General features: G+C 38.9%; 2 protein-coding genes across 3 annotated transcripts in view; one reads left to right on the top strand and one right to left on the bottom strand.

Annotated features, from left to right (window-relative positions):
* Positions 1-785: 785 nt before the first annotated feature.
* ppih (peptidylprolyl isomerase H (cyclophilin H)) overlaps positions 786-15,534 on the top strand; it is a 37,822-nt gene continuing 23,073 nt past the window's right edge. Inside the window, 1 exon segment of the mRNA NM_001200580.1 lies at positions 786-939. Coding sequence (NP_001187509.1) covers positions 874-939 — 66 coding nt within the window. The 5' untranslated portion in view covers positions 786-873.
* Positions 9,542-13,061, bottom strand: si:dkeyp-100a1.6 (probable G-protein coupled receptor 160). 2 transcript variants are annotated; one of them, XM_017467142.3, is made up of 2 exons: positions 12,952-13,061; positions 9,542-11,279 (listed from the first exon to the last, which is right to left on the bottom strand). In XM_017467142.3, the coding sequence occupies exon 2, from the start codon at positions 11,239-11,241 to the stop codon at positions 10,180-10,182; it is 1,062 nt and encodes a 353-aa protein (XP_017322631.1). In that variant the 5' UTR covers positions 11,242-11,279; positions 12,952-13,061; the 3' UTR covers positions 9,542-10,179. The 2 variants fall into 2 exon arrangements, with proteins under 2 accessions (XP_017322631.1, XP_017322632.1); XM_017467143.3 differs by having other exon boundaries at positions 12,958-13,061.

The raw sequence follows: 15,534 nt of genomic DNA, 5'->3' as shown, positions 1-15,534 counted from the left end.
GATCCTGACTGATCACATGATGTTGGTTAATCCTCTATAACAGCAGCTCTGACAGCAGTACAAATTCAAATCACCGGTTTATTTAAAGCACTCATTCTCATATTCTTGTTATTCATGGTGGTGGTTTTTTACTTTACACACACACTTCTATGGCAAATGCACCATGTCTAAAGTCAAATAAGATTTTTTTAAAAGTGCGTTATTTAACGAAGAATAATATAATTGCAGATATGATGAAGCTTTCAGTAAGGAGTCTCAGTCTCTGAACGAGAAACTGAGGAAATGTTTATAGCAGCTAGAATATAAGTGATAACATGAAGGCCTTTTGCAGATACCCCAAAACATGAAATGGTAATATAAATTGATCAAATGTATGCCATAAATGTAATAAATTTGATAGTTTTTCTTGTTGGCAATTTGCTGTCATATAAGAGGGATAATATGCAGCAGGGTATGCTCTTATAGGAAAACAGCCAACTTTGGTGTGGTTACACTAAATAAACAACAAACATAAATAAATAACAAACAAAAAATAAATAAAAATGAAATAGCCAGAAAAAAAAAACGCCTATAATTCCGTGAGTGCACGGAAGTGTTTTGAAAATCACGTATGTGCCTTGTAGTAATTATCATAACTGTATTGTTACACAGGGGTTTTTATCTGAAAGAAAGAAAGTAACGTAAAGGATATAAAATTCAGTTCACAAATTCTAAATACGGCTAGCGCGAGACGTTCTTGTCCCTCAGTGTTATCCGTAGATATGTCCATTCAAGCTTGCCGTAGTGTTCCGTTTTTGAATGTGTGGAACTGTTCACTAAAACCAGCCAAATAAATCAGTTGTATTTGGTTTTATTCCCTATTAATGCTACATAATGAACGTCCAACCTTCAAACCCTAATAATCCCATTGTGTTTTTTGATGTGACAATCGGAGGACAGGTAAGAGCTGTAATTTATCCACTTTATGCAGCTAATGCTAGTCCACAAGCTAGCTAACTAACTAAATCATGAACTGAATGAGCACGTGAGGAGGTGCTGTACAGTAAACGCTGTGTCTACTCTTAAAAAAAAGTGTATATATATAATAAAAAAGCAGCGTAACAAATATTTTTATAAGTCACTCATAAGAACCGGAGTTTGCTGCGTGGTTTTGTTTGATAAGATTCTCGGTTAGCGAGTCACTCTCAGGTGGGAAGTGATGCTAGTTATTTGCTACTGGCACAATATATGTAGCTGGCTAACTTAACCACATTCATTAGCTTAATTTTTAATAGTTGGTATTGCATTTCCTGTCGGTTTGTGTTTTAAAGGAGAGTCACTGGTAAATGCGTTTTCTGGTTTGTGTGGAGCGTTCAGGTTCCACTGTACTCTGTTTACTGCAGCACCGTGGCCAACTCTTTTCAGGGGAAAGTGGGTAAAGCACGTTTAAAGTCTCGCTAGATGACGTTACAGACTCATTTGCGTATTAATAATCCACGCATCGGTAAATCAAATTATACAGTGGATTAGAGTAGGCGAAAGGTAGAGTTTCATCTAGAATATAATCGAGCATAATAGAAAACAGTAGATTATCATTTATTTCTTCAATCATTTGTTATAGAAATTAGTCATCTTCGGTCATGGCACCACAGACAATTTCTTTACACTATTTCCAAAATACTATTTTATCTAGAACGACAAAAAGAAGCCATGAGTAGTCATTATGGAAGCGGTTACTTGATTTTTACTTATAAAAAAAAACAAAAAAAAAACGAGGGAGTGTGAATGGGGGAACAAACAGTGGTGATCAGTGATTGGGTGTTGAGAACAGTGGTGATCAGTGATTGGGTGTTGAGAACAGTGGTGATCAGTGATTGGGCATTGGGAACAGTGGTGATCAGTGATTGGGCATTGGGAACAGTGGTGATCAGTGATTGGGGACAGTGGTGATCTGGGATTGGTCGTTGGGAACAGTGGTGATCCGGGATTGGTCGTTGGGAACAGTGGTGATCCGGGATTGGTCGTTGGGAACAGTGGTGATCTGGGATTGGTCATCAGCGCAAGACAGTCAGGCGTAATACACTGATGGTGAGTGAGTCGAGTGAACCTGCTCTCTAAACTTGTATAGCAGCAGTTGAGATGTGAGCTGGAGAACCGTATCGAGTTCAAGAGAGTTACTGATGTGCTTAAAAAGTCACTAGATTTGTCACTAGGCTCTTATTTGAATGAAAGTCACTGAAGAGGTCTAAAAATTTGCTAAATATAGCGACAGAGACAACACTTCTGATTAGTTTACATTACCTGTATACATTTAGGTCCAAAATGTAGTGAGTGCACTACATAGGGTATGTAATATTGGCTTGTACATCCTGTGTATTTGTTCAACTGGGAAGTATTTAGGGTGAGTGCAAGATTTCGAGCCTCCTCATAGAAGGGGTTTTGTGCAGGAAAATTTGCCTGTCTAATAATCTCACTTGTACAAATGAGATTATACACAACATGAATGCATTATAACCTAACATTTCAGATAGATTTGCCCAGAATATTTGGGCAAATTACCCCAAATGAACATTGTGAAATTTGTGCGACCCCCAAGCCTTTACCTCCCTACATTTTATTTATTTTTTTAAATTCCAAATTCATAAGTTAGGACTGCTATAAAATTTTAACATTTTATTATGTCAGTAACATACGTGACCAAAATCCCTAAGTGCTAATTTGTTTACTGCTGTGGACAATCATGTTGAGTTGACGTGACTTGCTGAACTTGGAGGAGCTTGGAGTAGAGGAGACCATCTCGAGTTCCTGAGTAGGAATTCATAGTTTACTGTGTGGTGTGTTTTCTTTGGTTTTTCCTGGTTGGAGTTTGGGAATTACGAGTTACGACCTCTTGCTGAATACAGCATAAAACTCAGTGGGACGTTATAGGACAATCCAGGCTGGGGTGGTATGATACAACTTGACGTGAAGCAGACATTAGTACTTCACGTCTGACTTTGTGTGCGTGCGTGTGTGTCTGTGTGTGTGCGCGTCCGTGCGTGCGTGTGCGCGCGTGTGTGTGCGCCGGTGCAGCAGCAACACATGTGGCATTGTTCATATACTGGCCTGTCTATCTTGTGCAGGATTTAATGCAACATTCCCTCTGGCACATCAGAGCCAAAACATCCTTGTCTGTCAGGTTTCTAAGTTAAACTGTAACATGCTGAGTGATTTTATGCACAGTGATGTTAAATACACTGTCATCCTGATTGTTGCCTCAAGGTGTGTCTCAAATTGAAACCTCTGACATCACCTTTAAAAAAAAAAATAAATTAGTTACTAATCTAGAAAATCCAGAAGACTGGTTAGAGAGAAATAGTTGGTATATGTTGTAACCATAGTTTTGACAGGTTAAGGTCAAAGGTCAAAAAGATACACATTCTAACTCGCATCCTACCACAGAGTGTTAGAAGGACCATGTGTGCAACGTGTGTGGGGCGTAAAACACATGGCCGTACCAGGTATGAGAACATATGTGTCTGGAATGCATGGGAACCAGATTTAACATAACTATCCATATTTTTATGACCTACCACAGAGTGTTAGAAGGACCATGCGTGCAACGTGTGTGGGGTGGAAAACACATGGCCGTACCAGGTATGGTCACGAATGGATGTGATCCAGATTTAACATAACTATTAATATTTTTATGATCATGACCCTTGATCTAGATATAGAGAGTTAGAATGTGTATCTTTTTGACCTTTGACCTATACCTGTCAAAACTACGGTTACAATATATACCAACTATTTCTCTCTCTGGTTCAAGGAACAGACCTTTCAGTAGGTTTGAAGAATACATGATAGGTTTTTAAAAATCCCTGACTGTAATAGGAAAACCAGTTAGTGTAAGTATGCAGTTTTAGAGAGAATGCTATTTTGTTTAGTGGAAAAAGATGGGCAGGGAATTTTGTCCATTTTTATTGCTGAACAGTGCTAATGCTAGTGTCAGGATGGTGAAAAGACTAAACGGTATTTATACATCATTTAAATGTGGCTTAATTGAATACAACTGTTGGTAACACTTGAAAATATTAGCACACAAAATCTGTCTGACCCCCAGCAGGTTAAGCAATAAAGCTTTGATCCCAACTGGTTGAACAAGGAACTCTGTACCCACGGTGGGTCCGGTGAGGGGGTTGAACGAGGAAGTCTGGATCTCCAGAGGGTTTAACAAGGAAGTCTGGATCACCAGTGGGTTGAACGAGGAAGTCTGTACCCACGGTGGGTTGAACGAGGTAGTCTGGATCTCCAGTGGATTGAAGGAAGAGGTCTCGCCCTCCAGTGGGTCATGCAAGGAAGTCTCAGTCTCCGAGGGATCAAACCCTGTTGAAATTTTTAATTGTGCATTACAAAGCCCAGGAAATTAAAGCCAATTTACTTTTTGTGATGTATATCTGCATGTAAAACCAGTTCAGCCGTTATGTAAAAACGGGCTCTCCAACCTCCCACTCACAACAGGGCGTTGATTTTATCAGCTGGTGATGAAGGCTGTTCTTCAATTTCAGCAGTCGCATCTCCTCCTCAGTAGGTTTCACTGTTCTGCAAGCACACTTGAAAATATCCGAGAAACAAGAGCGAACAAACATCCATATACATAAACATAGCAGGATCAATCCCAAGCAGCATGTGCTATCATAATAGCAATGTTAAATTTAACATTTTAACATTTAAGGAATGTTAAATCCCTAAATGTTAGGGATGCACCGAATGTTTGGCAACCGAAATTATACGGCTGAAAATAGCAAAAAAAAAAAAAAAACGGTTAGTGTTATTCATACCTAGATCGTGCATACGTGCGCCCCCTCATCGCTCCGAGCGTGCTGCCGCAAGTGGAGGTCATGAAATTCGCGCATCTAACTCTGGTTGCTAGGCTATTTGGCACGTCCTCAAACACGTCATTGTACAGTCAAATTTATTCAGCTTTTTCACTTGTTCGGCCGAATTTCTGGATTTCTTGAGTTAATAATGATGTCTGGTGAAAATTTCATGTGAATGGCCTCATTGGAAATATATATTTACTGAAAAAAATGTTGATGCAGCCAATACTTATTTCCCCCACTGTGTGCGTGTGTGTGTGTGTGTGTACACATCTCCACCCTTCAGTTCAGAGCACCTTTAGGCAAATTAACTGTGGTGTCTTTTAACCTATAGAAAGTGTTGCACTACAGACACTCAGTTTAGACTAGATGACTGTTAAGATGTTTGTGTTGGACTGTTAAATATGTGTTCTTCAAACAAACTGACAGTGGGGCTGTTTGCTTTTGCTCCAGTATCTCAGTTACCTGGCGCCTTTAGAACTCACAGGACCTAAATAAGCAGAATAACACCGATAAGGAGTGGTATTGGTCATACTTTCTGCGCATTGAAAAACAGTCCTGTGAAGTCTTTTTCTGGTGAATGTAGATCCGATTTGCCTAAAAGTGGTTCATCCTGTTTCTTTTCTGGCCTGAGCAGTTCATCAGGCTTTCCAGAAACATTATCAGGATGTATTCATAAGCCAGGTGTAGAATGTCCTTTTTTCAAAGTCTGACACATAGTTCAGGGCAGAACAGTTGCCACATAATATAATACAATACAAAACAATGCAACGGTACATCTCTACAGGAGGCATGGAGAAAGTGAATATTACTAACATGCTAACTGCGAACATAGCAGTTCAAATCCGAGAAAGAGCAGATCGTCTTAAGAAAATGGGGAAATTAAATTTATGATCTTAGGGAGTTCGAGAAAGTACCGACTGTTCAGACAGCACAGTGCAAAATATGCAATATGGAGGATACTACAAAAATGTAGAGCTGTAATATAATTAAGCCGAGCTATATTTCTGCAAGTATGAGTGCAGTTGCCGCAGATTTATGCAATTATATTTTGAATTGTAATAGTGTAGTAAAGTGATTTGTGGCAAAGCAACAGTGTGACCAACCCTAACCATAACCCTATATTGCAGAGCTGTACCAGACGCAAATGCTGGGTGTGTAAATTTTTTACTTATAGTTGATGATCTCTCTTATTTTACAGTACTATTCTATATCAGTTTTATGTTTTTATATTCGATTTCTGTTTTGACTTTAGTTTATACTTGTTGGTCATCTGTACACATTTTCCCTCATGATTTAGTCTCTATAATATTTTTTGAGGTTGCAGTGACCCTGTATATGATGCAGTGTTTCCCTTTTATCACGTTCTCAAGGTTTTAGTTTCTGATTTCTTCAAGCCAGTTAAAGGCGGCACCTGCAGTCCACATGTCTTTACTCCTCCTGTGTTAGATTGATGTGATCAAGATATAGATCCTCCGTCTCTCCATAACCAATCATGTGTTTGAATTTATGAAGTATTTGAAGTGATGTATCTGTGATTTTGAGTCGGCCGGTCACTTGAATTGCTCTTGTATCAGATTCCCTGAGAGTATACGCCTTTCTCTTTTCCATGGCATAATGAGCACCTTTATAATTGAGCTTTTGATAAAGAATGTGGGTCGCTTACAAGGATGTACACTATATGGCCAAAGGTTTGTGGACATTCATCGACGTGATGGAGTTTTCAGTAAGGAGAGATTATTTTTTTTTTTTTAAATGTGTGCAAGGAGTCTTGAGTGAAGCCGCTTTCGAAAAGTCAGTAAGTGTCCTTACAAAGGATCGTTCCTGGTATTGATTGTTATAGCTACTCTATAAGTTATTCCCTCAAAAGGATGAATTTTTTTCTCTGTTTTGAGAATAAACAGCTTGTCATGTTACTGAGAAATCCGACGGCACAAAAGTCTTGCTTACAGTTAAAAAGTGCAGTGTGTTGTTCATTAATCATTTTTTAAAAAATTGTAATTGTTGGCAAATTGTTGTATAAGTGGACTACTATCTCTGACATGCAAACTCAAAAATGAGTGTTGAAGACTTGGAAAAAGAGCGGTTTCGGCGAGTTTGTGCCCAAAATAGCCTCAGATTCTTATTCTTGGCTGACAGGAGTGGAACCTGATGTGGTCTTCTGCTGTTGTAGTCCATCCATGTCAAGGCCTGATGTTTTGTGCATGCTGAAATGCTTTTCCACGGACCACTTTTTTTTTTTTTTTCCCGCACCATTCTATATAAACTCCAGAGACAGTTGTGTGTGAAAATCCCTGGAGATCAGCAGTTTCTGAAATACTCAAACCAGCCCATCAACCAACAACCATGCCGCGGTCAAAGTCTCCGAGATCACATTCTCCTTCCCCATTCTATCATTTGATGTGGACATTAACGGAAGTTCTTGACCTGTATCTGCATGATTTCACGCATTGTGCTGCTGCCACATGATAACGCTGCATAAATGTGCAGGTGTACATGTGTTCCTATTAAAGTGGATGGTGATGTATATAGTACAGATTTCTGAAAATTTTATATTGTAAACAGATCCATTGCAGCTGATATATCAGTTGTGATCCAATCACCCAGACACCGGCATTGACACTTGCGAAACCCAGTCAACATCAAAAGATCACCTTTGTTGCCAGGTTTGCGGTTTTCACGCAGAATCGAACTCATTTGAAATTCTGCATTACGGCGGTTGATATCCGCAACGTGTTAATGTTTTGTTTGCTGGTTAGACATTTTTGAATATGAATATACACACTACTTACTATTCTCACTATGTGCAAACTATTTGTGTCCTTGATTTGGCTTGCTTGACCTCACAGCTATTATTTTTTTTTCAATCTGTCATAATATGTAATACTATGAAACCATTTCATCACCTTGTTTGGGACTACGGTTGCTACTATGGCCTTAGGACTGCAATTACCACATACAGTTTTGCACTCAGGTCGCCTTTAGTAAACGGTGGACTAGGTCAACAAAACAGACTTCATATAAAAACCCTAATGAACTTCCTTTGCTTTCACACTATCCGTTGTTACCCAGAAGAGGATGGGTTCTCTTTTGAGTCGGCTTCCTCTCAAAGTTTCTTCCTCGTATCGTCTATACTTTCGGGGTTTTTCCTCGCCATTGTCGCCACCGGCTTGCTCATTAGGGATACATTCACACACTTAAAATGTGTTTATATGTTTCTGTAAAGCTGCTTTGAGACAATGCCCATTGTAAAAAGCGCTATACAAATAAAATTGAATTGAATTGAATTTGAAAGAACTAGTTCATGGAATGCCATATATTTAATTTTGCCTTATTAGAAGCAATATATGATTTATTGAATCACATGATCAGATCACCTGAGGTGTATGTAATGGAAGTATACCAGGCGTGTATGGGACTGCATACTGCAGAGAGCCACTCGGAGCACACATTTACTACTTTTTCCCCTTCCCCCTATTGACCCCTCAGTTGAATCTGCAGTAGGTATGCAAGGTAAGTTGTCTTTTTAAAGAAAAGCTGCGAAGTTGAGCAGCTCTTTTCTGACTCCAGATGGCTAATTACATAGCGGTTCTGCAAAGCACTGTTGCAATTAGAAATATATGAAGTCGTTATGATTATAATGGATTTAGAAACACTTTGGTACATTACAAATTGCATCTTAATAACATTCTAAAATATTCTTGAACATAACATATCTTTAACCAAACCTGTTGCATTGTATTTATAGTTACACAAACATTTTTGACGTGACTCGATATCATTTTCTTTGTAAACATGGTGACTAATAGCAAATATTGTTCTGAAGGCACCACGAGATGTTAATAGTTAACCTATGGCACTGTAGTATTTATCTCATTTATTTACCCATCATGTTTTGTTCAAACGTACATGTAAAAGAGTTGAGGTTATGGGGGTTTTTTTGTACAAAAATATGTATATGTACACTACAGACCTACTGAAATTTCTTTACCATGCCCTTGTGCATGTAAAATGATGTTTGAGCATGAATTTAGGTCAGTAAATGCACACTTTGCCTTGTTGCTTCGGTACTGTGTGTTCTGTTTTGCCCAGGGTAACGTGTCGTTATCACACTTTTGCCCTCTGCCTTGCTGATATTACAGTAGCCTACAGTCTACAAATGAGCAGTCTAACAAAGCAAACTTTTCTTCTTCTGTAAACACTCTGATGATGTTTTGTTAACCTTGTCTTTGGAAAGATAAAATGAATAAATGGTTAAATGAATGCAGGCCACTCTTGCACAGGGACACTTCACCAGTTCATCATATTAGTTGTATTAGATTGCAAAGTGCATTGCACTTACAATATGTATCAATATGCTCCAATATAGGGCTGCAATTAACGATTATTTTGATAATCGATTAATCTGTTGATTATTTCTTCAATTGATCGATTAGTTGGATTAAAAGGCCAATTTTTAAAGAGTTAAAAAAACAAGTTATTTCACATTCTGCCCAATGTTGTCCTTCAAACATTGTGCATATTGAAGGCTATGAAAAAGGTATTAAATGTATCTATGTTCTGCTATACATTGTGCAAAGGATTTTTTACAAATATTAACATTATATTTTGAAAACAAAAAAACAACTGATTGTCCACAAGCTTTAAAGCAGAAGTTAAATCACTATATTAAAAATGCTAAAAAAGAAAAACTAAAACTCTCATTTGAACACAGTAATGTTACTTTATTCTGGTAATGTATGACATGTCTTACATTTATATACAATGACATGTTATAACCCCATTACAGTTACTGCTCTCAACACAATTACTTTTGTTTCTAAACATAGCATCGAACAACATATTTGATCAAAATGAATATTTTAGTCAAAGTTAATGCGCTTCCTTTCTATTGCGTGCTGTTTGACTGACGCGCATGCATGGACTCGCGCTCATTCAGTGAAGTTTAATGGAGACTCACTCGCTGTCAGGACGAGCTTTTATGTAAAATGGAAATATTGGCATGAATTTCTAACATTTACAGATAAGGATATAAAGGTAAAAAAAATGAAATTTCTGTACTGAAGAAAACATGTCTGGAACACATTAAACAGCACATGGATCTGTTAATACACTTACGGGTTTGTTTGAAGCACTGAATATATAACATTCTCATGTTTTGGACAACCTTGTGCATTTTTCCCAAAGCAGCTCACCCTGTGACCTCCGATGTGTTTTATTCATAGAAATGCGTTTTTCACCATTGTGAAGTGACGGGGGGGTTTATGATGTAGCTCATCTGACTTTGTGCCAGAGATGATCAGACAAGATGCAAATGAAAAGGTATCTTCACTGCCAAAAGTTATTGTAGAGTCTGGAGAATTGACGGTTCAGTCTTGAGTTTTGTGCTAGCTGTAAACTGGCCATTTTCCTTACTCAAATACCAGTAAAAGCTCCATGGACAAATGTCATCTGGCAGTGTACAGAAAGGTCCATGCTTATTGCTTCTGTACCAGAAAGCCATACCCACCAGAAAGCTGTTGGCACAGGCAGTCCAAAGGAGATTGACACTTGCGTAAGCTGGCACCGTAAATCCCAGGAGATCACAGGTCACGCTCATAAGCACGTAAGGTGTCCAGTTCAATGCAAAGCAAAGAACCAGACTGATGCTGAGAGGAGGACGATCCTGCATGATATCCATGTAATCGTCCTCAAAGGCTCCTGATTCAAGCTTTTCCAGATTCCTAGAAAAGTCTAGATCACTCATAGAAAGTGAGCCAGTCCTCTGCTTGGCCAATTTATTAGCCAGGCGAATCCAGCGTGGGAGCTTTCTGCAGTGAAACAGAAGTATATAGCCTAAAATGATGAATAGAATCAAACTGAAATGACTGACTGCCACAGATCCTTCTACAGAGCACACAAGAGCTTTGACATCTTTGTACTGGATGGTCAGCAGCTCTGTGTTTGTGTAGCAGAAAGAGTAAAAGCAAGCCAGTGTCCAAATCAGCAACACTACCGCACAGCGGACAGCAGTTCTGCCTAAAGACTTCTGATCAAAGCCCACATGTTGATGGATAACACAGTCTAAAGCTCCTGCCAGTAGGACAGGCAGAGGTAGCAGGGAGTAAACAGCGGAGCTGTATGAAAGGCTGAAGCACACGACTTCATAGGTACCATGGTTCTCCCGGAACAACCATGCCCAGAAGATGGAGCAGATCAGCAGCAGATCCGCCAGGTATATCAAGATGCTACAAACACCAAGGAGTGTTTTGGTAATGCTCCTCAACCAGAAGGACAAGACTAGTGTATTCAGAGCCACTTTGGAAAGAAGGAGGATCAAGTACTCCAGAGTTGTGTCCTGGGAGCAGATCTTGTTCTCTTCCTGGATCATGGCCAACATGCTCCCTGGGGAATATTGAATCATTATTGTGTCAGCAGCTCGGTTCACTTCGACAGTGCAATCTGGTGGAGAAAATATGGACAGAAAATGATTAGATATATGAAGTGAGCTTGTGAAACCAGTCAAGACAAATCTGAGCAGTGGTTAAAATGTTGGACTACTGATCGGAAGGTAATGAGTTCAAATCCCAGCACTGCCACTGCTGGGTCCTTAACCTTCAACTGATCAGTTGTATAAATGTAAAAAATGTAAATAAATTCTGCAGCGAAATTCGAAAGCTATGCAGACGATGCTTAAGTAATGCACCGATTTAATTGTACACGTTATTACACTGTCACAGTATCCAGTGACATTTACACCTAATAGATAATATCTATTTCCATACCGCTTATCCTATACAGGGGACCCTCGAGCCTATCCCAGGGGACTCAAGGCAGGGGACAACCTGGACGGGGTGCCAACCCCTTCACAGGGCACAATAGTACACACATTCGCACACTATGGACAATTTGGATGCCAATCAGCCTACAACTCATGTCTTTGCACTGGTGGGAGGAAATCGACTACCTGGAGGAAACCCACGAAGCACGGGGACAACATGCATGCACTGCACACACAGGATGGAGGTGGGATTTGATCCCCCAACTGTGGATGTGCTGATCACTAAGCCACCATGCCCACCATTACACATTTTGCAAAGGAGCTCCGCAGTTTAACATCGCAGTACACTAGTATGAATTTTCGCTCAAAAATATGTCAAAAGGGCAATCTGTTTTTTTTAACCAATAAAATGACGCATATGTATCTGCAAATCTGGAATGTTTTGTGCAGAAGTCCCACCCCTCCCTACCTCTCATGAAGCATTTAAAAGCATTCACTAAGCCATGTCCACTCACTTGCATTGAGACTGTTTCAAAGCTCTAACATTTATGTTCGAGCTATGAACAATTATGTAACCAATTATGTTCAATATAGACTCATGTTAATTACTTTGCATTTGACTTCCAGTTGGTATCCTGATTTCTAAACCAATCACTGTAGACCTTGCTCGCCACCATGAACAGATGTGGCAGGGATTCAACTAGGGGTTTATATTTGTTTGATGAACATTTTTACATGTTAGCTACCAGACAGGCGAAGAGACAAACCACAACCAAATATACCACACTACGCAATTCCATAGGAAATTATATCCTTGTGCAACTGGTACCCTGACCAGTCAGTGGATTTCTGCTAAGCTTAAAGCAATCCTCATCATTTTGTCAGTCATTACCACATATTCACGTAGTTTTGGACTTAGATTGCTCAAGTGAATACAACTTCATGTACCTGAGCTTTATAGCAAAATCCTTCTCCAGGAAATAAAGTATCAAAAACTAAAAAAAAGTCGCGTCTGAGAGAAGTCTTGTTTAACAAGAAAGTCCTAAGATTTCAAAATGTATGATTTGCAGTTCTTGTTCCACAAAAGTCTGGCATTTCATTCAAGCAGGCAAAACAGTAATTGTTATATATTGTACTTAGTATTATTTTCCTACAATTATGAATTATGTGCATAATGAATTAAGAATTAAAGAATTAAGATGCTATTTTTTAGTATCATAGTATCAGTGACATCACTTGTTACTTTACTTCCTTAGTCAAATGGAATCAGGAAAAGTATTTAACAAACAGCAATAACAAGATTCATATAAAATAAAATAAAAATACTCATGAATAGTGCATAGTAGTTGTCACCTTTACCGTTCCTCTTGTTTTCCTTTTGTCGTCTGCTGAAGATATTGAGCTTGCTACCCCCATCAATATTGTAGTGTGTTTGTGGAAGCTTGAGGTGTTCAACTGAACGTGAATTGTTTAGCACAGATGCTCCTCCTTTTGCTCTACCACGCCTATTATATCTGAAGCGCACAACTGCTTCTCACCACACCTGCCAGGTTTTGTCTTTCTCTGGGTCCTAAAGAAACACCTCTGCTCATGTTTCTCTAGATCTACCGGTTTGAATTTAGCTTTTATAACCAGGGGGGGGAAGACAACCAAAAGGGAATTATAAGAATTATGTGATGGCAACATTCTTTGCATCAAAAGATGGAAAACCACACCATCCAAATTTTCTAAACCGCTCACAGACTTCTTCACAACAGTTCTGTATTGCTTCTCTTGGTATTGATCAGTTTACATAATGGTCAGACGTTGCCTGTGTTGAGGATTAGTCTGAGAGCACCATTTAATATAGAAATCGTGTTGACATTCATGGAAGGAAGATATGCGAATAGAGCACTTTTTAAATGCAAAAAATGTCTCTTTAAAAAAAAAAAGTGAGAAAAAGTCAGAGTAAGAGTAACTGATGTGAAATAAATCTAGATGTAATGCAATATTTAATGCTGTTTTATTTTATTTAAGGTCTAAACTAGTACATCCAAAAAATAATTAATTTAATATTATATATTAATATTAACGGATTACATGTTAACTATGATAACCATGTCCTCTGACTATGTAAAAAAGGTGGTGAGAGAAAAGGCTCAGGCTTGAGCTGGAATGAAACCAGACCTGAAATTCATACTCCCTGGGTGTGGATTGCTTCTCATGGACCCAGTTTGTAAAACTATGTTTTACACACCCTAAATACTGCTTTAATAATTATGTCGAGTTAAGCATAATCAGTCCATACAGGATTCTGCTAAGTTTTTTGTGATTGTTGTGGCCAAAATGCTTAATTTTGCAGTGGCTTTTTTCAAAATTAGCTTTTTTTTTGCTACTTGAGTTGGCGAAATCGCAAGAAATTGTTTTGCACAGTCTTTCTCCGTGATGTTTGTTGGTAAATGAGACTTTTTATCTGTACTCTTTTTCGACACCCGTGAATCGACGAGGGCTTTGGCTGAATGCGCGTTGTGGTGAAGTCACATGGCCCAAATCTGCAGAAAATCTGTGGAAATTTTGAAAAATGGCAGGAAAAAAAAAAACTGTGAATATTGCAGTTTCCTTGACTTTGTTTTAATTTCTGCGATCGCAAAATCCTTGAGGGACTGCGTAATCTTTAGGACACTAAACAGTTTCAGCTCTGTGAATCTCAGGTGTGGTGTCTCGTTTTCATTTTCACTGCTACAGAAGCTCATCTTGATGCTTTTATGCAAACAAATCCAATTACAAGGCTGAACAGAGTAGACCGTCCCCGCCCGTGTATGCACACCTGAGTAATGGTAGGTTCTCCTGAGCTAGAATCACTTGACATAGGTGTGTGTATACCAAAACCAAGTCAACATTAATCTGGGATTAGAATGAGCTGAACAAGTGAAGAGGTTTCGGTTCTAATTGCAGCTGCTGGTGTTCAAACATTTTTACTTCTATAAGGATATGCATAATTAAGCCATAAGTATTTGTTGTTTATTTTACTATTTGCAAGCCTTCACAAGCAAACATTTTCAGTAGTAATGATAATGAGTCTTTATTGGTCACATATACATGTGCACTGTGAAATTCTTTTCTAAGCATACGCCAGCATGTCAGGAAGCTGAGGTCTAGGGATGTCACGAGAACCGATACCCCAGTACCAGCATTTTAAAAACGTGACGGTACTTGTTTTTCTACAGTAGCGTAGGTACTGTTGGTAATGAAGGTAACGAGTTTGCAATTCTTCCAGACCTGAAGGGGACAGCAAATATGCGTAAGTGTTTTAGTCGGTCCTCAAGTGGTAAAGAATAAGAACAACTACAAGTACACGGGAAAAACTACAGAAAATGGCAATAAGTTAGCTCCGCCGCAGACTCGTTGAGAGGAAAAGAGAGGAAAGCTAGCATCGTTCATTTCAAACAAAGCGAGGAAACACCTGGAATTTGTCGAAGCACCTGAAAGACGGTCCTGGATTATGTTTGTTTGAGGCAGCTGGCATTGTGGCCGTGAAACCAGCTAACGTTATGCTACATGTAATGTTTGCGATAGCCAGTTATTTGTTAATGACGCTAACACATTGCAGTGTTATAAACTACCTCCTAATGGGCCACCGTGCATCGCCATTCAGCCCATGTCCTGTCAGCAACATGAGGCTTAATGTCATTAATAATTATTCAAATGTTAATGCTTTTAATAAATCTTCTTGGCCTGCCACCATATAAGTGAATTTAAACTAATGCTTGCATTCAGAGTATAAGGGGTGTGTGTGTGTGTGTGTGTGTGTGTGTGTGTGTGTGTGTGTGTGTGTGTGCGCATTTAGGAGTGCACCTTAGCACTTGTTATTAGCACTTAGCACTGTTTTATTAGTCATTGTCAGACAGTGTTTGATGACTAAAATATCCCCCCCCTCTCTATTTTTGCCAGTATTAG

Source organism: Ictalurus punctatus, chromosome 5 (genome assembly GCF_001660625.3).
Source record: "Ictalurus punctatus breed USDA103 chromosome 5, Coco_2.0, whole genome shotgun sequence".
NCBI lineage: Eukaryota > Metazoa > Chordata > Actinopteri > Siluriformes > Ictaluridae > Ictalurus > Ictalurus punctatus.
Note: the sequence above shows the minus strand (reverse complement) of the source record. Positions and strands in the feature narration are given on the sequence as shown.

Coding starts and splice junctions, on each gene's coding strand:
- si:dkeyp-100a1.6 (XM_017467142.3), bottom strand. CDS start 11,241: ATGATTCAATATTCCCCAGGGAGCATGTTGGCCATGATCCAGGAAGAG.